General features: G+C 40.4%; 1 protein-coding gene across 1 annotated transcript in view; it reads left to right on the top strand.

Moving 5' to 3' along the window:
* Window positions 1-1,548: 1,548 nt before the first annotated feature.
* The window catches only part of LOC126268109 (uncharacterized), a 42,841-nt gene continuing 19,417 nt past the window's right edge, over window positions 1,549-24,972 (top strand). Inside the window, exon 1 of the mRNA XM_049973622.1 lies at window positions 1,549-1,627. Coding sequence (XP_049829579.1) covers window positions 1,580-1,627 — 48 coding nt within the window. The 5' untranslated portion in view covers window positions 1,549-1,579. The remainder of the gene's footprint in view (window positions 1,628-24,972) is intronic.

Genomic DNA, 24,972 nt, shown 5'->3' with positions numbered 1-24,972 from the left:
TATTCAGAGATGAAGAGGTTTGCATAGGACAGACTAATATGGAGAGCTACAGCAAACCAGTCTTCGTGCTGAAGATGGCGACAACAACAACGGCGGATTACGTTGGCATAATATGCAACGTTTCGGATTTGATACGTTTGTATTGTACGGACAACTGGTTTCCGACCGCTGCAGTCTCATCATCAAATGGAGGTGTTTAGGAACATTGTAACTTGGGCCAAGTACAGTTAGGCACTAGGGTAGTGGTGCTGGCGCAAATAACGGAAATTTAGTTACGGTAATAAACGTTTACGAAACGAGAAGATCGTTATTTTATAGAATACGTATTTTGCGTTGCCTAGTAATATCCGTAAAAAATTATTCTGATAACACACAGCTAGCACAATACGCATTATGGTGAGCAGATTAGATTCGGAAATGAGCCACTAAAGTTTAGGCAAAAGTTGGTATTCTGTCAGCAAAACAGTTGACGATGACCGGAGAAGAGAGGATATAAAATGTAGACTGGTAAAAGCAAGAGGTGCGTTCCTGAATAAAAAATAAAAAACGTAAACATCGAATGTAAATTTAAGTGTTAGGAAGTCGTTTCTAAAAGTAATTGTCTGGAGTGTAGCCTTGAACTGTAGTGAAACGTGGACGATAAACAGTTTCAGACGAGGAGATAACAAAATTGTTTGAAATGTGGTGCCGTAGAAGAATGTTGAAGGTTAGATGGAGAGATCGGATAACAAACGAGGAAAAGTACTGAATCGAGGTGGTTCAAATGGCTCTGAGCACTGTAGGACTTAACATCTGAGGTCATCAGTCCCCTAGAACTTAGAACTACATAAACCTAACTAACCTAAGGGCATCACACACATCGATGCCCGAGGCAGGATTCGAACCTGCGAGCGTAGCGGTTGCGCGGTTCCAGACTGTAGCGCCTAGAACCGCTCGGCCACTCCGACCGGCTTGAATCGAGAAAAGAAATTTGTGGCATGACTTGACTAAAAGAAGGGATGGTTTTAAAGGGCATGTCATGAGGTCTCTAGGTATCCCTTTGATAATGGAAGGAAGTGTGTGTGTGTGTGTGGAGGGGAGGGGGGAGGGAGGGCAAAAATTGTAGGTGCAGACGAAGGTCGACTACGGTAAGCAGGTTGAAAGGAGTGTATGTGCTTCAAGCCAGTCTTCGAACTGAAGACCACAACAGCAGCATCCTACCATAGAGTATCTGTATCTGCTAGAGTTTTTGTATTATTTCCTTCACACAAGTTTTGGAAGTAATAATATGATCTAAGAGGAAAAGCAAACCATAGTTAGCGTCAGCCGACATGGAGATGATCAGATGCAGAGCGCGAGATGACTAGGAGACGGCCCTTGGAAGGAACTCAGTGTGTTATTTTTGGAAACCATGGAAAACGCAAATGAGTGATGCTGGACGGGGATTTGAAACCCTCCCTGTCCCCTACAACTGACGACGTTGTAGCTACTCGGCGCTGCACCCCCACTCCACCCCTCTGAGTCATCTTACAGGCTGGCTTTCAGCGCGTTCCTGCCTCTGCGCGCAAGCCTTCAGTCTCAGGGAGGGCACGTGCGAGCGATGAGTGCCATTCGAGACCGCATCCCCCTTGCCTACAGGCGCATGCCGGTAAGTAGAAGTCTGCGCGGATATCCGCGGATATATCGGCGGGTATCCGCAGTATTTGTTACTTGGCGGATAAAATTGCGACCGGCGCGGATATCCGCGGGTCATCTGCGGATAATGAGCAAGGCATGTTGCAATGTTAGCTGAAAACTTCAAGTCTGTTGACATTCGTGGAATCTTGCTGGGCCTGGGTAGAGCGGATGTCTGTTGTCCTCAGCCCCTGGCTACGACCGACGTAGCTGTACCCGAGAGACCTGCGCCTAATCCGTTTCCGCGACCGTGTCTTTTGTGTGGCCTGTGAAGTGCTCTCTGGGTGGCAAACCTGCCCGCTGTCTACCAGACAGGTTCCCGTTGCAATTTTCCGCTGTCTTCAGTTAGCGCTTTGTAGTGACGGAGTGACAAGGTGCATCGTAGCAAATATCAGTGAGAGTTCTTTCTTCAAATGAACACCATATCGCTGGAAACGTTTTCGTGTAAGGTGAAAGAAGGTGATTTTACATTAGTGAAGGAAAACAAATTGAAATCGCCACCTGGAAAAAAATTTGGATACGTATTTGGTGGCAACGGAAAGATAAAAGATATAGTGGCTTGTTTTGCATGTAAAAAAGTATATTCCTACATTGGACACAAAAGTGGAACTTCAAATTTGTTAAAACACTCGTGTGAGGCTCGACAAAGTAGCATAATAACTTATTTAAATACCAAGAGAGACGTGAAAGTTCCTGAAGTTCCGCCAAATTTGAAGACAGCCGCGACAGAAAAACTTATCAATCTTGTCAGCAAAGACATTTTACAATTCGAAGTGTCGTGTGAATCTGGGTTTCTCGAGACGGCACAGTTTCTTATTGATGTGGGGGCCAAGTACGGTGCAGTGAGTGCTAAGGAACTGCTGCCTCATGCAACCACTCCTGATTTCTATAACCACTGATTTTGTTGTCACTCTTCGGAAGACGAGTTATTTCTTCCAGACAACGTCAATTTTTTCTGGCAGTTTAACTTTTTCACAGGTGCGCCAGAGTTTTGCAGTGTAGACCTACTACTGTAAATATTTTCACCTGGAAATAACGAGGACTGAACGCGTAAGCTATAATACAATCATCAGCTGACAGGAATGGCTTCAAAATCTGACACATACAAGCAGTGAGTACAAAAAAACTGTCGGTAAATGATGCAATGTGCTAGTAACAGTTTAAAACCATCGTCATTTTCAGCTGCCTTGGCACAAGAGCAGCGAAATATAATTGTTTCTATACACGTATTTTCATCATTTAATACTATTACATTGAATTTTATTTTTTTAAATAGCGGTTCCAACCTCGCGAGATCCGAGCCGCTACTGCGTGTGCTCCGGAGCGCCAATGCTTTACTGTTTGGAATGCTCTGCTTTAGAGTAGGTATAGAGCATTTCCTGTGATTTAAGAAGTTAAGTTGTCGCAGAAATGGCACCCTAACAATAACTATGTTATTGTTGTTGTTGTTGTCTTCAGTCCTGAGACTGGTTTGATGCAGCTCTCCATGCTACTCTATCCTGTGCAAGCTGCTTCATCTCCCAGTACCTACTGCAACCTACATCCTTCTGAATCTGCTTAGTGTACTCATCTCTCGGTCTCCCTCTACGATTTTTACCCTCCACGCTGCCCTCCAATGCTAAATTTGTGATCCCTTGATGCCTCAAAACATGTCCTACCAACCGATCCCTTCTTCTAGTCAAGTTGTGCCACAAACTTCTCTTCTCCCCAATCCTATTCAATACCTCCTCATTAGTTACGTGATCTATCCACCTTATCTTCAGTATTCTTCTGTAGCACCACATTTCGAAAGCTTCTATTCTCTTCTTGTCCAAACTAGTTATCGTCCATGTTTCACTTCCATACATGGCTACACTCCAAACAAATACTTTCAGAAACGATTTCCTGATACATAAATCTATATTCGATGTTAACAAATTTCTCTTCTTCAGAAACGCTTTCCTTGCCATTGCCAGTCTACATTTTATATCCTCTCTACTTCGACCATCATCAGTTATTTTACTTCCTAAATAGCAAAACTCCTTTACTACTTTAAGTGTCTCATTTCCTAATCTAATTCCCTCAGCATCACCCGATTTAATTTGACTACATTCCATTATCCTCGTTTTGCTTTTGTTAATGTTCATCTTATATCCTCCTTTCAAGACACTGTCCATTCCGTTCAACTATGTTATTACATACCATAATTCTAAGTACTACTGTGTTTTACTATTAATTACTCATTGAAAACTTAAATATATGCGGATGCGGCTAAGGAACTTTCGGAGGCGGATAGCACTTTTCTTATCCACGCAGACCTCTACCGGTAAGCTTAACTTGTTCGCAGCCTTACTATTCCGTTTCCCACCCCTGACGAGTGAATTCATACCTTTGTTTCGCAAGCCTCAGAATTTTATTCACATTTAGTGATACCTATGATTAAGTCGATAAGAGCAAGTCCTCCTATTGCAATTAAATGTTACTTTATTTTATACAAACATATTTCAGTTTTTCATATTACGAGTCATCAGTGGTTTTCATTTTTGTCTCCTTTTCAAGTGCCTACAGAAGGACCAACGGGCACCTGAAAAGAACGGAAAAATACACTGATGATGTATGGATAGGTGAAAAGTGTTTGTCTAAAAGAAAAACTAACTTTTCGTTTCAAAAGGCGAATTTCTTCTTATCTACGCGATAAACGTAAGTAAAGCAGCAACTAAGGAAAAATGGATCCGAATATTAACAATACTTGTGGCATTATTCATTTGCACGGAATTTCAAGACTTTCTTGTGATTCTGGCCTCCGACATACAGCTGTGTGGTTTATTTATTTTTGTCAGATTTATCGCCTGTTGGAGGGTCATTATTTATTGTGCATGTAAGTTATGTGAGTCTCAGTGTTTAATACGGTATCGTCAAGGAACCTAATAATCGCCTTGTTTCGTGCTAGAACATAGAGGCACGAAGGACAAGTTACTCTATGAGCAGTATCGTAGTTCTTTCGGAAATTCTTTCTTTGAGGATTCAGTTATTGATGTACTTGCGATTTCTACACCCCTTCATGTGTCTCTCATTTCTGTGGTCAATAACCATGTTGCGTTTGGTGAGTGATCCATCAGTTCCACTGCTGTAGAATCAAAATATACGCTTAAAAATGTGGTATCACGTAAGGTATTCGAGTTATTTAAAATCATGTATTTTTTTTATTTTTCAGTCGATTTTGTTATTTTATTGATATACAAACCGTATTCACAACATACAAAGTGTCACAATGAGGTCAGTTTCTTCCTTTTTGCGTGACACTGTGTTTTTAAAACAATCGTTAAGCAGCAAGTGAGTCTCATTTGCCAGAACGTTTTGAAATTGTATTATTAGTTTGTTGTGAAAGTTGGAATTTTAAGCGCCTCAAGATTCTTAATTCAGTGGATAATTAAGAAATATATGAGAGCAAAGTTCTAATACTGGTGTCCATAAAATACTGTATAAATATCGTGAGAGGATGATTTACTGTGATTTAAAAGACGTTACGTTACTTACAGGTATACTGGCTGGTTACACAAAATATTGTTGCTTACTACGTTCGTGCGCCAGCTGAGGCATCAAAAACCACTAGAAAGTTAAAGAATAGCTCATGAGATAAACGTAAATTTTGAGAAAGGAAACCACTAGTTGTTCACAGGGAAAGTCGTACCGCCTCCTCTTAATATTAAATTAAGCCTGATGAAAATTTTTGCAAAGGATCTCCATAAACAGGGTGACGCTTTCAGCCGTTTAGAAGACGTTTTCCCCAAGATCAGTGAGGCCACCTTGAACGAAGGTGTGTGTATCTGAACACGAATCGGCAAATTGTTGACTGATGACACCTTTCATTCTAAACTCACGAGTGGCATACTTACTTTTCTTTGAGAGACACGGTGCATGGTGCGAAGCAAAATGTTTCTATAGTGTCTCAACATGCAGGACGGCACTAGAAAGAAGTTGACGTTTCTATCAAGACATTTAAACCATGGAACATAGCAATCAAGGAAGCTGGTATTCTTTAATGATAAGCGATTATTGTTGGTTTTAGTTTAGAGAGACTGATAAGTCAACTTAGAAAAGAAAACGGTCCACATCCCACTTATCCAATTAACCTGAACATTAAACTTCGTTTGTTTTATTACTGTTCATCACAAACTGGAAATAAAAGTGATATGGTTTTATATTTATTTTGTGCGAGAGAAGTTTGACGTGACAGAGAAAATGTGGTTGCACAACTGAATTCAAAATTAGGTAAGTCTACCAGCATAGAAATAGATGCAGAAAAAAAATCAATTTGTTAAGCTGTGAAATTTGTTCTGTAGATGTATGTTCCACGCATCTTTCTTCAATCTTATGTTGTGCGGTTCTTCCTTTGCTGTATGTAAGATATTTTGCTATTTCGCAGAATGCATGACAGTCTTTTGTCCGCCACCGGTAGCTGAGTGGTCAGCGCGACAGAATGTCAATCGTAAGGGCCTGGGTTCGATTCCCGGCTGGGTCGGAGATTTTCTCTGCTCAGGGACAGGTTATTGTGTCGTCCTAATCATCATTTCATCCCCATCGACACGCAAGTAACCCAAGTGGCGTCAAATCGAAAGCCTTGCACCCGGCGAACGGTCTACCCGACGGGAGGCCCTAGTCACACGACGTTCGTTCATTCATGACAGTCTTTGAAACGATAAAGTTTTACCCGATTTTTTAGACAGCATCGCAGTCTCTCGTTGATTTTCCAGTTATTCATGTCCCATGATTCATGTCTGTGATTTCTAGTATATGTAGCTACATAATGGTGTTCACAAGATGTTATGGAGTACTGTACATAAATCTCTCTGGCCTTGTTGCTAACGCTATATTGGCGAACAATAGGGCTGCTGTTAAATGAGCTGCCATTAGCACTGTGTAATTACTTTCAAACAATCTTGGAATGGGCGTACAGATTGGCGAATTTGTGAACCGATGACTTAGTCAAGCTGGATCCGTTTGGTAGCCATAGAGAGTGTCTGAAATTACACAAAACATCCTCTCCACTGCGTATCCAATCATTTAGTTCATTATTCCCTCAAAAGGTCCTTTAGACTAATTATACGAAGTATCGCGAATTTTTAATTATGTATAAAGAAATTCCGTTGATGGCACATGCAAAATTACATTTCGTGTAAGTCAACCTGTAAAAGTTCTTAATTAATTGATGGATTCGACGCAATGCTATTTTTGTTTCGATAATAGCGAACGATTTACATTGGTTTAAGTTTTGCATTTACAAATTGCTTCTTATACTGCGTATATCAAGTTTTTGTCTTTGCTAGACAAAAACATGACTCTGTTTGTGATTGTCATAGTTTAATAGATTTACAATATACCATCATATCCTGGCGTAACTCTTTTGTCAATGCTAAGGCTTTGCGAGTAGAAGAACATGTAATAAGAATTATTTATGTCAGGGCTTCCCAACCTTTTCAGCTGGCGGACCCCTTCTTCAGTCGAAAATCCATGGCGGACACCTAGTCAGTCAAGAGCACAGTCACTTTAAATTTCGGAGCGAAACCTATAGGAAATGAAAGCTTTTTAATGCAAGTGCCATGTTCCCAATGATCACCTTCCCCCCCCCCCCCCCTCTCCCAAAGTATCAATAGTCCTTGGGTTAGAGATGAATCAAAACAACTTGAAATTAACGATCCAATTTGAATTCCCACTGTATCCAGACACTTATTAGTGGATTTACTCCCTTTGTTCAACACACTATAGCATGATTAAAATTACTTGGTAATTGACATTCCACATGTTGGAACTGCCTTCCTCCAAGAGCTATCAACGTCACGTCCAAACTGTTCGCTGTTGATAAGCTGCCGCTTGTGGTCTGTTCACATCCACTGTTTGGCTACTGCTGTGTATGGAGCATGCATATTTCGTAACAGTCGTGTGTGTGTGTGTGTGTGTGTGTGTGTGTGTGGTTTTTCGTGAAACCCGAAGAAAAATGTTCATATGTATGTGAAGCCCATGGGACTTAACTGCTGAGGTCATCAGTGCCTCGTCTTACACACTATTAACCTAAGTTTAACTTCCGCTAAGGACAACACACACACACACACACACACACACACACACACACACACACACACACGCCTGAGGGAGGACTCGAACCTCCGGAGGGAGTGGCCGTGCAATCCACGACGACACGGCACCTTAAACTGCGCGGTCAGTCTGCGCGGCTGTGAAGAAAAGAGGCACACCCATGATTCGGGATACAAACACATCACGGAAGAAAAGAGGCCAAGGAATTGCCTTTAAAGGACTATTGTGACATCTGTTGTGCAAGGTGTGGGAATACATTCACCCAGTTTACATGCGTTTCCAAAACCGGATTTCGTAATCCGATGTCCCAGTTCCGCTTTTGGTTGGTCAGGTAAACACTTCAAAATCGATTCTCTGAAATCTGCTTTTATAAAGCCGTTTTCCAGTTCCACAATCGATTTTCGTGCCCATGTAAACAGCTCGGAAGTCCAGTTATTTTTACATCTTTGCTTGTCTACTGAACAGCAGCCGTCAGTCCATAGTCGGCAGCTAGCAGGCGGCGTTGCAACAGTGTACTGTCAGCTGGTTGCTGGCAATTGGCAGGTGGTGTGGCAACAGTTTAGCCACAGCTGACAAGTTCAACTACTGCTAGGACACTACATCGTGGCAGGCAGCCTCGACTGTAAACAAATTAGGAAAACAAACAAAAACAGTCTCTCTTATTTCTATATAAGAAGACAAAGCATTTCACAGAACGTAAGACTTTCTTTTTCAAAGTTAACAATTCTGGCAGAGGAGGTTTACCTTTTACAAGGTGGCACGTGAAAAGTCCCCATTTGTTTACGCTCGCAGCCAGTTGCCACAATACAGTGTCGGAGTAATAGCAAGTAATTGTAATTGAAGTAGAGGCAGGCCATATTTTTAACTGAGGGGACGGAAAATATTATAAAGAAAAGAAATTAGATTTAGAGATCATTTTAATTTTCGTAACAAAAATATCAATGCCAACAGAATTCAATTAATAATTATTTTGTAAATGATAGAAGACAGCAACAAAATTAGTACAGAGTTATAGTTCAGGTACGTTCACTGAACATCTATGAAGAAAAATGCTTTCTTCTTTACTATAGATGAGTCTGTAGAAATAATAATGGAATCGTAATGTGATGGTTGAGGGTGCTTCTGCCGACACAATTTTGAAAAGTTAGGGTTCAGTTCTTGACAACTGGAGAGGGATGTCTGGTTCCACATCTACACAGCTTCGGTACTTACTTTTGTGGGCAGCATAGATCTAGAATCCAGATTCACACATGTATGTTGAGGCAAACGGAAGATGCACACGTTTTGCCTTTTCAACAAGGTGGTAGTATTTCTTGTTATCCAAACGGATCCAAAAGTGTAAGTAACCGTCAATGTCAAAAATGGATTTCAAGGTAGGGTCTGCGGCAATTTCTGTCAACAACTCATATTCATTTGGTGATAGAATGTTCGGCGTTTTGGATACAGTGAACTGGTTGACCACCCATTCGTATTTCTGCAGCTTCTTATCTTCAACTGTTGGGAAATAATGCTTCAACAATGACATGAAGCTTCGCTGATGTTACAGGATTTGATGAAACAAATTCTTCCCAAGCGCCAATGTTTTGATTTTCAAAAACTTCTTGAGAAGAGGAAAACACTCGACCTCTCCCTCCTCGACACTCCCTGCCCAAAAACTGATTTTCCTCTTGAATGCTCGAACTTTGTCGATAGCACTGACCTTTGTTTCACTTTGCCCTTGGAGTGAAATATTCATTTCGTTCATTTTGGAGAAAATATCTGACAAATAGGCAAGTAAACACTGCCAATTTTCGTTATTAATAAGGTCTGCTAATTTGGTGTTACGCTCCAAAAGGAAAGCTGAGACTTCCAATCGTAATTCGTACAACCGAGAGAGTGCATTCCCACGTGAGAGCCACCTCACTTCTATGTGGAGAAGTAGGGAACGATGAAGGCTTCCCATATCTTGTCACAGTATTGTGAAAAGTCTTGACTTCAACGGCTTTGATTTTATGAGGTTAATGATTTGAATGGATTTGTCTAAAACTTTCTTGACGAAAAAGGCATTTATTTCGTAGCTAAAGCGTTTCTGTGGAGAGTACAATGACTACTGCTGCAATTCTTGGCGTTTTCTTTTATTTTCGTTATTGCTCCGACTGTAGCACCCGTCATAGCTTTTGCGCCATCTTTGCACACATCTATGCAAATAGACCATGAAACTTCGTTAGTCCTTAAAAAATCATCCAATAGACGGAATATTTCAGCACCTGTTGCGTTGGCAGGTAGTGGTCTGCACAATAAGAGGTCCTCCTCAAAACATCCAGAATATTAATAACGAACAAAAGCCAATAAAATTTCTGTCCTGCAACATCAGTGGATTCATCTATTTGCAGAGAAAATGAATTGTGTTGGATGGGGGAAACACGAGTGCCTTTCACATCATTTGACATATCAACACTGCGTCTCTTGGCAGTATTGTTTCATAATGGTACCGAAGATACAAGCTTCACTGCCATTTCGTCTAGCATGCAAGAAACAATATCATTAACATACGGAATTATGAGATTTTCTGCAAAGGTATGAGCTTTGCCTGTTGTTGCCACTCGATAACTAACCAAGGAAAAAGCTTTTGATGAATTTCATTAATTGTTTTTGCATTAGTTTTCATGCAATGCTGAGAAGCAGCTAGTTCAGCACTTCTACTTTTGAAAAAAATCGATGTCTTTAGCCTGGAAATTCGGGTGAGTACCTTCAAAATGACGGTGAAATTTAACTGGAACCTGTGACCTGTTCGGAAGGACTCGCGCACAAATTACAAGCTGAGCTTTGCCCTGCTTTGTCTCCATAAAGCCCATTTCTAAATAGCTTTCGTTGTACTTACGCTTCTTCATTATTCCACTTCACCAGGATATTGCAACCAATGGAGTACTTGCAGCGTTTTCAGTTAATAAATCCGGCTGTGGAGCTTCTTGTGATGGTTCTTCCTTTGGTCGTTCTTCCTCCTCATTCATTACAACTGGAAACTTCCCTTGTTGTGAAGGCGATGGAGAAACTGCACCCTTCTTCAACGATCCAGACTTCAGCCACCGATCCATGTCATAAGAAATAAACTGATCAAAAATCGACTTATGAAATAGGTAGTGCACTGACAAGGCAAGTTTAACATTTAATGATTCCTGGGGCCGATACGTGCCAGCGAGCGCTGTGACTGGTCGACAAAGCTCGCTCCGCGCATGCGTAAAAGGTTTCAGCGCTTCTAGTGCCGTGAGCCGGCGCACAGACGATCCCCCTATTGTTGCGAAACAGTCGATCAGAGAAGCCGCATTCTCCGGCACTAAACTGTGTATGCGTTCTCACTTAGGAACCGCAAAGGCTGCTTGGGAATACGACCTGAAGTAAAAGTAGACATGTTTTTCACACACAAAAAAATAGTGACGAATTTGATTTTCACATTTTTATTCAATAATTTTACTCATTATTTTACACGATTTGGTGAAAGGTGGCCGCGGACCCCCTAGAACCGTCGGACCCCTGAGGGGTCATCGGACCACTCGTTGGGAAGGCCTGATTTATGTAATTTCATGAACGGACTCCAGAAGAATTTTCACTAAATTGAGTGACTGCTGCTTCTCACTATTTACTCTGTGAAATTTATTTGAAATTATACAATATTTTTTTTAAAAAAGTAGAGTTTACTTCATAGAATCAACACCCAGAATAGGTTATTTTATTTGGATGATAAGGCTTCGTTAGCAATGGTTTCAAAAATTTCTCAGCAATTTTAAAAGGTTTCGTGAAAAAGTTGTTAAATGTGACAGTTGTGGCTCTCCTTGTCATATCTATTGTGTGAACAACTCGAGGTAACCGACATGCCTCTGGGGCGGACTCGAGTGCTCAGTGTCACTGACAGGCCCTACTTGTCTTCTGTCAAATGAGTGGTTCAGTGTTTGCTGCTGGCATTTGTCAGGAGCACCATTTCTCACTTTCTTACTGATGTATCTACACTGATCAGCCAGAACATTATGACCACCTATCTAACAGCCGGCATGCCCATCTTTGGAACGGAAGTGTCGTGGCATGGAAGCAATGAGGTCCTGGTAGGTCACTGGAGGGAGTTAGCACCACATCTGCACAAACGTCACCTAATTCCCGTAAATTCTGGGAAGAGGGGCGATGAGCCCTGACACCACTTTCAATCACATCCAAGATGTGTTCGATCGGGTTCAGATCTGGCAAGTCGGGGGGTCAGCACACAATTGGAACTCGCCACTGTGTTCCTCTAACCATTCCGTCACATTCCTGACCTGGCAGTATCCTGTTGACAGATGCCACTGCTATTGGGAAACATGCTCGTCATGAAGGGGTGTCTGTGGTCTGCATCCAGTGTCCCGTTACAGCTTGGCTGTCATGGTGCTTGCACGCATGGACGCATGGAAGCCCACGTGAATGTCCCCAGAGCATAATGGAGTTGCCGCCAGCTTGTCTCCATCCTGCAATACAGGTGTCAAGGGGCTGTTCCCCGAAGACGATGGATACGTGCCCTCCCATAGTCATGGTGAAGAAGGTATAGCATCACCAGACCATGCAATGCTCTGCCATTGCGCCAAAGTCCAGTGCCGATGGTTTCACGTGCCGATTTCAGTATTAAAAAACAAGGTCAAATGGCTCTAAGCACTATGGGACTTAACATCTTTAACATCTGAGGTCATCAGTCCCCGAGTCTTAGAACTACCTAAACCTAACTAACCTAAGGACATCACACACATCCATGCCCAAGGCAGGATGCGAACCTGCGACCGTAGCAGCAGCACGGTTCCCGACTGAAGCGCCTAAAACCGCTCAGCCACAGCGGCCGGCGATTTCAGTCGCAGCTGGTATTAACTTTGGCACGTGCGTGGGTCATCGGCTGTGGAGGCCCATCGTCAGGAGTTTTCGGTACACTGTGTGTTCAGACACACTTATACTCTGGCCAGCATTTATTACTTCCGCTACAGTTCGCCGCCTGTCTTGTTTTACCTGTCTGCCCAACCTATGACGTCTGATATCTGTAATAAGGTGAAGCTGCCCAACCCCATGACGTCTGGTTGTGCTTTCACCTCGGTTTCGCCACGTGTTGAAGACACTCACGACAGCACTCCTCGCACACCCAACAAGTCATGCAATTTCCGAAATGCTCGTGCCGAGCCTCCGGGGCAGCACAACGTGGGCTCGGTTAAACTCAGATTGCGCGTCTTCCTCATTCTACACACGGGCAGCATGCCACTGATGCTATATCTACCGTGCGTGTGTCTGACTAGCAGTCATTCCTTGCCTGGTGACGTTACTATCGCCTCGATGGTTTATATCAGTAGTAGGTGGGTGGTCATAATATTCTAGCTGACCAGTGTAAATGTGATACCAATGAAGCAATCGACTCTCTTTTATATACATATTTGTTTTGTTAAGAATATAATATCTACTGACGAATGAACTTATTTATTCTTTTTGTCCATTGACCTTTTGTTATAATGTTGACTTCTTTCGACTGTTGTTCTTCATATCCTACGACCTTGGATTTTTGTGTACTGCTAATCTTCATTCTCTGCCTCGTAATGACTGGGTGTTGTGTGATGTCCTTAGGTTAGTTAGGTTTAAGTAGTTCTAAGTTCTAGGGGACTGATGACCATAGATGTTAAGTCCCATAGTGCTGAGCCATTTGAACCATTTTTTATGATCTTCAGCAATATTTAGACTGTAAACGTCTTTTTGGTGGTTATTCTCATTACCAGCAATAAAAAGTTCATCATAATAAAACAGTGTCGTCATCACAGAATTTCATTCAATTAGATCATGAGCGTAAAAGTCTGACTCCTCATAAACACGGATTTTATTAGAGCCAACTTAAAAATGGTTCAAATGGCTCTGAGCACTATGCGACTTAACACCTGAGATCATCAGTCCCCTAGGACTTAGAACTAATTAAACCTAACTAACCTAAGGACATCACAGACATCCGTCCCCGAGGCAGGATTCGAACGTGCGACCGTAGCGGTCGCTCGGTTCCAGACTGTAGCGCCTAGGACCGCACGGCCACTCCGGCCGGCAGAACCATCTTACATCCTTTCCATAAACGTAAGTTTTACTTTTTTTTAACGCGCTTGTATTCAACGGTAGCATCATAAGAATTGTCACATATGCATAAAATTCATCTTCTTGTCGTTTCAGCCATGTCTATTTCAGCTGTTCTTTTCCTTGACGCCGGACTTATCCTTAGCACGTTATTCCCGATTTCTTTCCAGATGTGATTTGTAGTCGCTTTAATTAATGTTTTGTCAGTAATTAATTTTGGTTTGTCTTCAGTTTCTCCTTGAGCGGAATACATTTCTGGATGCCCTCCTGTGTTGTTCTCTCTTCCTACAGGTCATTCTTAACAACAATGAACCTGATTTTATTAATGAAAAACTAGCTGAGGACTAGATTGCTCAACCTTATAGGACGCGCAAATAATGCTCCTTCTACGAGCAGCATTCGTGATCTTACGTAACCTACATCCCTGTAGCAAGTCTGTATGACATCGCAGTGGAGAGGTAACGCAACTGTTCCCGAATGGAAGGCCGCTATTTACAAGGTTAAATGTGAATACGGGCCTATGGTTTAAAGGGTATGAAGACAAGGAAAGGAAACCGTCTATCATAAATCTGTATTAGCTCTCCACCAAAAGACGGGAAGTAATAAATATCTATTCAAGAATGTAGGGTTTCTTTCTTACAAATAGGAGCGAAAATGAGTCAGTTTGTCGATTCAAAATAGTTGCATGAAACTTAGGAAGTACTAGATGGTGAGATTATTTTATCATTCACAAAGTTTTTTTTTTTAAAAAAAAAGAAAAGAAAAGGATGGCTCTGAGCACAATGGGACTTAGCATCTGAGGTAATCAGTCCCCTAGAACTTAGAACTACTTAAACCCAACTAACCTAACGACATCACACACGTACATGCTCGAGCCAGGACTCGAACCCGCGACCGTAGCGGTCACGCGGTTCCAGACTGAAGCGCCTAGAACCGCACGGCCACAACGGCCGGCGTGCACTTAAATATTTGTGATATCCAATATCACGCAAACCAGCCACTTAATTTTCACACTTGTTCCTAGGTATGGGCAATGTCGTGCAATGCCACGAAACTATCTTTGAATATAGAAAAAAAAAAAACGCAATAATTAAATATTTCCTACAAAAATAGAGCCCTCTAGCGTTCGACATTGTGTCGTCTTTAGATTTCACCAATTTCTTCGACTGGGCCTAGGTTTTTTTCAAGACATGTCTTTCTCTTATTTATAATTTATCCATCACATTTTTCCTATTCATTGCAAGGAACTGTGCAGGATATAGGCCTTGGGTCGTGTTACTATTAGTGATACTTGTCAAATAGAACTCAAACCGCTTTCTTCAACAATAATTTTATCCCGTTTCTTGTCTGTCAATCATGGTGTACTCCAAGGGCCAGTCTTGGACCTCTTTGTGTTGTATGTGAATGACCTTCCAAGCAATTTAACAGGTGATTTTTCAAAGTCTGTTTATATGCATCTGTTTGACGTCCAGTTCGCTCAACAACACACATGATACTGTCTTACTCAAAACAGATATAGTTTCTGACAGTGCAATGTCAATAAACTATATTTGAGTATAGAAAAAAACGCAATAATTAAATATTTCCTACAAAAATAGAAGCCTAGAGAATGCAGAGTTGCCCATTAAGTTCCTTGGTATTGTGTTGCCAAGTAATCTCAGTTGGCAGACACGTATTAATTATTTAATACCAAAAAAATTTTAGGGTTCTTTTTATGGTTAGAAATTTGCAGAAGACAGTAAACGAGAGACCCTACTGTGCCTATATTTATTCCTATCTGAGCTATGAAACTGTTCTTTGGGGTTACAACTGTTCCTCCAAATGTCTCTTTAGTGCAAGAAAAGCACTCAGACTAATCTGCAAAGTCTCACCTAAAAGACGATCTAAAAATTTATTCATCAGGCTTAGTGTTACGACATTACCATGTATATACATTTATCATTGTCTTTCATATGTATGTCGATAAAGCTTATCCAGTTCTACTGTAAATTTCGATGTACAAGGCAATGTAACAATATAAAAAAGAATACTGTTTTTATTCTAAAACTCAAAACAGTTTTAAGATCACATCAGCTAAGCTGGTCAACGAGCTACCGCACTCCATTAAGGGATTAGAGCTGAAGAAATTTAAGGACTCTGCCAAATTTGTTATTCTAAATTATTTTTATACTCTGGAGGAATTCTATGGCCATAAATTCTAAATGTACCTATTTATGATTTTATCATAATTTAAATTGCCTTTTTTGTATGTTTTTATATCCCGACATTGATTACTCAATCTTTACACACGTGTAATTGTATTGTTCATTGGCAATAAAAATGAAACAAATAAATAAATGAAAATGTAGTAATGTCATACCTGTATCATTGACATTAATGGATACTGATTTATGATACAGACATTTCCTGGTCCTTAATCTGGGAGGTGGTGTAAAACAATAACTCTTATAGGTATTCAAATACTTCGATCCCTTTCATTTCCCCTCCTTCTACCCGTAGTAACCTGAGATCTCGCGTGATGTAATATATTCCGTTGTCTCGAAGGAAATCTGGAGTCCCGCTATTATTGCTTGCGTCTTCAGTTCATTGATTTGTTCTGCAAATGTGTCAAGAGAAAAAAAAATTCATGTTTCAAAAACATGTGAAATCTCAAAACTTTCACTTTGGTGGCGGAGTGAATGAGAACCTATTAGTTAACAGCCTTTGTTTTGTTCTCCATGGTGGCGACATTTTTCACCAAATTATTCCACTATTCCAAGTTAAAATCGGTATATCCCTGCGCCGGTTTCTTTTGTGTGTGAGAGTAAGTTTTACTTTGCTAGATTTCATAGAAATTTTTTGAATTGCCACGTCATTTATTAGTGAATATTTCATGTTCAGCCAGGATTTACCCTTTTCAAATGTTCAAATGAGTGTGAAAGCTTATGGGACTTAACTGCTAAGGTATCAGTCCCTAAGCTTACACATTACTTAAATTATCCTAAGGAGAAACACACACACCCATGCCCTAGAGAGGACTCGTACCCCCGCCGGGGTCAGCCGCACAGTCCATGACTGCAGTGCCCTAGACCACTGGGCTAATCCCGCGCGGCTTTACCTTTTTATTTATAGTTGAAGAACTCAGTGAAAGAAGGAGATAACTCCATTTTTGCCGTAAACCCATTTCTTTAATGCTGTTAAAAAAAAAAAGAAGTACGCTTCTTGCTTTTGTGCCTACAGCGTACCCTTCAGATCCTTACTCAGCCTATATAAACGACACTGTGTTTAAATTTTTTTAAAATTACATTTTTGTGACTCCTCCCAACAAATTTTTAAAATGTGAGTTCTCCCAACCTTGTGCCGAGGTCTTCGACTGTAAAGTATTTCCGCACCTACAAAATCCCTTCGTTATCGTCGTCCGCCACCATTTCGCGCCATCTACATGTACATCTACATGATTACTCTGCAATTCATATTTAAGTGCTTGGCAGAGGGTTCATCGAACCACAATCATACTATCTCTCTACCATTCCACTCCCGAACAGCGCGCGGAAAAAACGAACACTTAAACTTTTCTGTTCGAGCTCTGATTTCTCTTATTTTATTTTGATGATCATTCCTACCTACGTAGGCTGGGCTCACCTGGTAAGGATCTCACACCGCGCAGCAAAATTCTAACAGAAGACGAACGAGTGTAGTGTAAACTGTCTCTTTAGTGGACTTGTTGCATCGTCTAAGTGTCCTGCCAATGAAACGCAACCTTTGGCTTGCCTTCCCCACAATATTATCTATGTGGTCTTTCCAACTGAAGTTATTTGTAATTTTAACACCCAGGTACTTAGTTGAATTGACAGCCTTGAGAATTGTACTATATATCGAGTAATCGAATTCCAACGAATTTCTTTTGGAACTCATGTGGATCATCTCACACTTTTCATTATTTACCGTCAACTGCCGCCTGCAACTGATACTGGTTTTCGGATGACCTTACTACATGGTAAATTACAGCATCATCTGCCAACAACGTAAGAGAACTGGTCAGATTGTCACCCAGGTCATTTATATAGATCAGGAACAGCAAAGGTCCCAGGACGCTTCCCTGGGGAACACCTGATATCACTTCAATTTTACTCGATGATTTGCCGTCTATTACTACGAACTGCGACCTTCCTGACAGGATATCGCGAATCCAGTCGCACAACTGAGACGATACCCCACAGGCCCGCAGCTTGATTAGAAGTCGCTTGTGAGGAACGGTGTCAAAAGCTCTCCGGAAATCTAGAAATACGGAATCAACTTGAGATCCCCTGTCGATAGCGGCCATTACTTCGTGCGAATAAAGAGCTAGCTGCGTTGCACAAGAACGATGTTTTCTGAAACCATGCTGATTACGTATCAATAGATCGTTCCCTTCGAGGTGATTCATAATGTTTGCATTATGCAAGAACTTCGATGATGTGACAAGTTCTCGCAGGAACACGTTTCGAACTGTTATCACTGCAATGTAATATCAATAGATTTTGGTAGAAACTACGCATTGGTTGAAACCGGACGCTCCTCGCATTATCGACAAGGTTGGCTTCAAGCGTGTTACTGTGACGAAGTGCTACTTTGCCTTGAAACTAATAACAATTGATGATCCCAGTAAGCATGTCCAATATTGATGTACAAAGCATGCGTGTTGGAATATGGATACGTATTTGCATTTTTTATAAAATTTTACACATCACATTCACTCCCTCTGATGCAATGATAAACGGGCCTGTGGTTTTAGAATCCACGAACGATAATAACAATTCCCGAGGCCAGCAAGCAAGTCGGAAGCAGCCGCGATCGAGCAACAGTCACCTAATCACACTTAAGAAATGCAATAGATCTACTAAAGAGATTGTCTACACTACGCTTGTCCGCCCTCTCTTGGAGTAGTGCTGCATAGTGTGGGATCTTGACCAGCAGCTCGTGGTCTCCGGCGCACGGCGTACCGGGTTCGATTCCCGGCAGGGTCAGGGATTTTCTCTGCCTCGTGATGACTGGGTGTTGTGTGTTCTTTATCATCATTGGCTCGCAAGTCGCCGAAGATTGCCGGCACGGTAGCTCAGGGTGTTCGGTCAGAGGGTTAGCTGCCCTCTGTAATAATTATAATAATAAAAAAAACTGGGTTAAAAAAAGTGGCGTCAACTAAAAAGGACTTTCAATACGGCGGTCGAATTTCCCCGCATGGGGCCTCCCGGCCAACAATGCCATACGATCATTTCATTTTCTTTACCAGGCAGAATTAATGGAGCACATCGAGAAAGTCCCAAGAAGAGCAGCGCGTTCTGTATTATCGCGAATTATGGTAGAGCGTGTAACGGGAGTGATACGTGATTTGGTATGGACTCCACTAAAACAAACGCATTTTTCGTTGCGGCGGAATTTTCTCAGGAAATTTCTATCTTCAGTGTTCTCCTCCGAATGCGAAAATATGTTGCTGAACCGACCTACATAGGGAGAAACGGTATCCGTAATAAAATAATAGGCATTCGTTTTTTCCGCGCGCTATTCGAGAGTGGAATGTTAGAAAATTATCGTGAAGGCGGTTCAATGAACCCTCTGCCAGGCACTCAAGTGTGATTTGCAGAGTATCGATACAGATGAAAATGTATATGAAGAAATCACAATCTCAAAGCGACTTGCAACGTAATGATTGAGAACATTTTTTTTTTCCGTCACCAGACGATTCAGTTCCCCCTAGTCTCTCTCAAAACAGTCTTCCAGAATTCCGTGACTATTCCAGTAAATTCAATTTCTCTGTGAAATATAGGTATTCCTTTTTTCTTAACATTGCTGTTGCTGAGACTGGCGAAGAAATCCAGTGGCTGCTTTTCACCGGATTGCCTCTATTTTTTCTTTAACAGAAATATGAGGTGATTAAGTATATGAATAAAATAATGTGATCCTTACCAACTTTTTGTACCACTCATAAATTTTAATTATAAATTATGACACAAAGATGCGAGCAGCTCTCTTTTGTATTCACTCTATTCCAACACTACAAGGAGAAGACCAGATTTGCTTCTCTCTACCCTCATTTATTTTTCTACGAATGACAATGAGCCAGCAGCAGAGATGAAAGTCGCTCAAGTGAGCACCTAACAAGGGTAAAGAAATACTTCATAGTTGAAAAATAAATACGAAAATGATACCTAAAGCCACAAAGCTGAACAGAAAGGATCTATATGAATGAATGAATGGTTTATTTGTCCATACCGTAATAACTTAATGGTCATGGACATAGTCAGTTTACAAACACAAGAACATTAAAAATGTTTAGAAGTAATGATAGATTATACACAATAACATTAAAAATTCTTGGTGGAGTACAAACATTTATCAATTCACAGTTGCTTCAATTTTGTCTTAAATATGGTTCTTTTTAACAATTTTTTATCATTTGGCAGTCTGTTATAAAAAAATGTCTTCCAGCAGAAAATGGACTATGTCTGTTGCTCTTTTATTACTAACTTTTATGTGGTACTCTTCTCTTTTTCTTGTATTGTAATTATGGATCTCACTATTGATTACACTATGCTCCATATTTTCTTTTACAAACAGTGTAGTTCTGAGAATATACAATGTATACACTGTTAGTATGTTATACTTAATGAGGTATTCTTTTCACGACTCATGCTTACTAGGATTAGCTATTATCCTAACTGAACATTTCTGGGCTCTAAAAGCCCTATGCATATATTCCTTTGGTGCCACACTCCAAATCTCGCTGCCATATTGCAGGTGAGAGTGTATAATTCCCAAATAGATTTGTCTTAAAACAGGTTGCGCTATTATGCTAGAAAGGTGTTATAGCAGTAAGTGTTACAGGAGATTTTTTTACACTTGTAAGTGATGTTCTCCTTCCATATAAGATGTTTGTCTGCTGTAATACTCAGGAATTTATGTTTATCAATTGTTTCAACTGATAGCTCTGGTTCTGTATCCACTTGTCTTGATTTATAATTTAGCAGAAACTCCATCAGAATTGTCTTGTCCTTATTTAGTGTCAATTTGTTTTTCGTGAGATATTCTGTGATGGGGCTAATGTTCTTTGCATTATTTTGCACTGCTACATGTTTTGTGAGGGACCAACGTATAAAGGAGGAATCACCAGCATAATTTACTAGGTTTGAATTTTGTGGAATAATTATTTCATTGATGTACACAATAAACAAAAAAGGCCAAATAATGCTTCACTGAGGAACTCCACAGAATTTTATAAGATGATTTTACTGTTTGTGTACACGTCTTCCAGTTCTATAATACTGCTTTACACACTGTCTCCTGTCAGCAAGGCAGGATCTAAACAAATCTAATACTACTCATCTGACTCCATAGGTTTCTAATTTATCTAGAAGAACAGAATGACTTACAGAGGCAAAAGCCTTGGATAGGTTTAAAAAGGTGCCAATTACTTTGTTTCCATCATCACGTTTATTCAGTACCACTTGCAAAAATGTAGCCACAGCTGTTATTATAGGCTGGGCTTCCTGAAACCGTGCTGAAAGTTTTTTAATAGATTGTACTTGCAGAAAAATGATTCAAGTTGATCAAGAAGTAGCCTTTCCACCTGCTTACTAAGTACTGATGTCAATGAAATAGTCCTATAAATTTGTATATCTGTAGTTATTCCTTTTTTGTGCACTGGTCTTTTTTCAGTGACTTTTAACAGGTCAGGAAATGACCTCTGACTGAAAGAGCTGTTTATTAAATGTTGTAGTGGCTTTATTATTTCATTACTGTATTCTTTCAGGAATTTCAATGAGATGTCATCCCAGCCACTGGATGTATTTGCTTTTAATATGGAAATGGTTTTCCGGATTTCCAATTCTGTAACACACCTTGGGAAGAATGATTACTGATATTACTGGGATTTATCACCTGTGATGGGTCAGTCTCATCCTCCCTTCTCATCTTTCTAAAGTGGTCTATTAATCTCTCATGTACTCCCTTTGGCTCACTCAGCAACTTTTCATTGTCACTTATTATGTTATTGCACACTGCATTGTCACTTCCTCCAATTTTCTTATTTACTATAGTCAACACTGTTTTGCCAACGTTACTAGATTGCCTCTTCTGTTCAGCATACATCTGTGCCTTTAATGTCCCTGTAGGTTTTTCTACAGGCTTTGTATTTAGAATGGAAGTGCTGCAGTTTGGTGCCTATAAAAAGAATATATAAATCCTTCATATCTTCCTTTAATTTTACCATGTTGGGGGGAAGTTTAATAGTCCTGGAACTGTCAGTTTTCTTTAGTGTTTTGCAGACTGAAATAACAAAGGAAAATTTGTACCAAGGCCATGACTCACTCAGGTTTCCTGCTCACTAGACAGATGCACTAACTACACCACCCTGGCAGTTGTGCAAAGCCATTGTGCCAACGTGGAGTAGTAGTTGGCACATCTGCCTAGTGGCCACGTGACCAGAGTCTGAATCCAAACCTTGGTGCAAATTTTCATCTGCCTCTTCAATCTGCATTTATGCATCATAGATATCTGAGATTTTGAAATGTCCCTGGAACCACACAATTTCATTTGATTAAACAGAGGTGTGAGATTTACAGAATTCCCAGTTTACCAGTTTTTTTGGACAAGTCCCCATCCTTGTTTCAGGATTTTGAGAATGTTTGGTCAATTGAATCATATGCCATTTTGAAATTTAAGAAAGTCACTTCAAATTTCTTCTCTCTGTGTTTTGGTTAGAGAAGATACATTTAAGACTGATGATTTGTTCAGCAGTTGAATATCTTTTTCTGAACTCTCCTTGGTATTCACCCATATAAATCCTTCATATCTTCCTTTAATTTTACCATGTCTTTGTCTTAGTGCTCTTGATGTTCTGTATCAAAGGATACATATTTGCAGTTTCCTGTAGCATGGATAATAATGGGTTGTCACATCTCAAGTGTGGATATTGTAGGAGAGTGGATGATAGGGATTCATGCTGAAAGGAAAATCAGTCATTTGGACAAGTGAAAGGAATTCTTGAATTGCTATCCCAAATTCCTTTGAGCAATACACTAGTGAGGTATAGGACAACAATGGGATGGTGACTACGGACAATAAATATTCAAATAGTAAATCATTATTATTAAATGTATGATATTTTAATAGACAGCTTACAGAAAATGACTATTCTGACAGATGACGTCTACAGCTGGAAATTCTATCTACCATGTGCTGTGTTCCTACCAGAAATGCTAAATCCAACCACAGAGATAGTGACACTCACTTACTGTTCCTTCAACTTACATAATCTCAGGTACTTCTTCCCAAGACAATGAATCCCAGCAGAAACTTATACAAAGAGGGTGGGGGTGGGAGGAGCAAGACTCTTAAAACTGCCATTTTTTATAGAAATAAGTTGGTTAGTTTTGAGACCTGTCAAGCCATAAAGCCCGGTCCACACGCAATGATCTGCCTGCACAGACATCGGCGCAGATGTCTGTACATGCAAAAGATCACTGCAAATGTGGTGTGTTCACACGACAAAAACCCCAATCTACTACTCGCCTGCCATCTGTCGGTGTAGAAAAGAAATATCAGTGGCAAGTGACTACGCTCCCCATAAACGTCAAAAATTTAATTAAGTTATTTTGAAATATAGAAACGGAGGAAGTTTTGTTGTGGTCTGTGTTCACAACTTGTGTTGCAAAAAATATTCAGACCAACTGCAGGAAACAGAGAAAGTGGTCAAAATTGTATAGACAGTGGCTACTAAAGCGAAAGCAGTTTTCTCACGTAAATTGACTGCAAGATTTGCAGGGCGAACGCTAAGAAAGCCAAGCAGATCAAAATACCATAATGTTGGCTGGTATACTTGATCTACTCCTACACCAGATGTTATAGATTTCTGAACTTTGGATAACCCTTTTCGGTAAACAGTTTGCAACAAATTTTTATTTTTTATTACTGTTTTTCTGTTTGCCGAGACGTCAACTGCCTGCAATTTTTCAATTAGAGCATTGTATGGTGCTGTCTTTTTGTCTCGGTCACTATATTCTTTACTTTTAATCTTCTACAATCATGGGTGGTTTCTATATATTTCAATGAATTCACTAACAAACTCTCGAGTACACTGTCGAGTATCAGCCATTTTAATGCCCTGTGCGCACAAATACAAACATTAGACTGAGCAAACAGCTGATTCGCGCCAGATTTGTGGTGATCTCCTGTCCACACTCTCCAACTTGTCTGCGCAGATGTGGTTTGAACCCACAGATTTGAGAGGTTTTGTTCAAACCTCCAACTCCAACTTCCAGGTTTGCACACACCTCAGGTTGATGCAAATCTTCTGTCCACACGCAACGACCTGTCTGCGCAGATGTGATGTGTGCAGACATTTGCGCAGACAGGTCGTTGCGTGTGGATGGGCCTTAAGAACTCAAATTTGTAGGTGACACAGAGAATTGCCAATGCCAGAACAATCTATACAACTGACAGCTAATAACCCTCTATGACTAATGCATTTGTACATGGTAGTTTAAGTACATGGTGCCCTTGTTTGCTGGAAATATCTCATTCACATTCATTGCAGCCTTAGCAGATATTTTGCTGGAAACAAGTCAGATCTTACACACTGCTGAAGTCTTGGACTTTTGCATCTGTATTAAATACCAGTGTTGTCTGCTTGTAGGATGTACAGAGTGGTTGGTATTTTCAAACAAAATTGTTTCATGTTCTAAGCAAATGTTAAAACACATGTGTGTATCTCATTGGTCATCATGTAATTTGATTCATGTCAGACTGGCATACTTACTTGAAATGTATTTCACTATGCAGAATATACTGATGCAGTTTTAATGTGAAAGTGTCATTGGTGGATAACTCACTGCAGTCATTTTTGTTTACATCACAAATGAGCTTCTGACAATGTATTTACAATTTTGCACATTTTATGAATAATAGATATCTACAGACGAAATTTATTTGAATGTACAAATATTATATTGTCCAAATGAAAGATAATTTTTTCCTGCTCTTTAAATAATATATAGATAAATTTCAGAATCCAGTGTTAAATTATATGGTTTATTGTTTAAATGTGTTCCTTTCTGTAAGTGCAGGGAGACTGTTGTGCTGAATTATGTGGGTAACTTATATTTATAAGAGAATGTAAAGATGTTCATAGCTGACATTGTACAAGTT

Source organism: Schistocerca gregaria, chromosome 4 (assembly GCF_023897955.1).
Source record: "Schistocerca gregaria isolate iqSchGreg1 chromosome 4, iqSchGreg1.2, whole genome shotgun sequence".
In the NCBI taxonomy this organism is placed as follows: Eukaryota; Metazoa; Arthropoda; class Insecta; order Orthoptera; family Acrididae; genus Schistocerca; species Schistocerca gregaria.
Note: the sequence above shows the minus strand (reverse complement) of the source record. Positions and strands in the feature narration are given on the sequence as shown.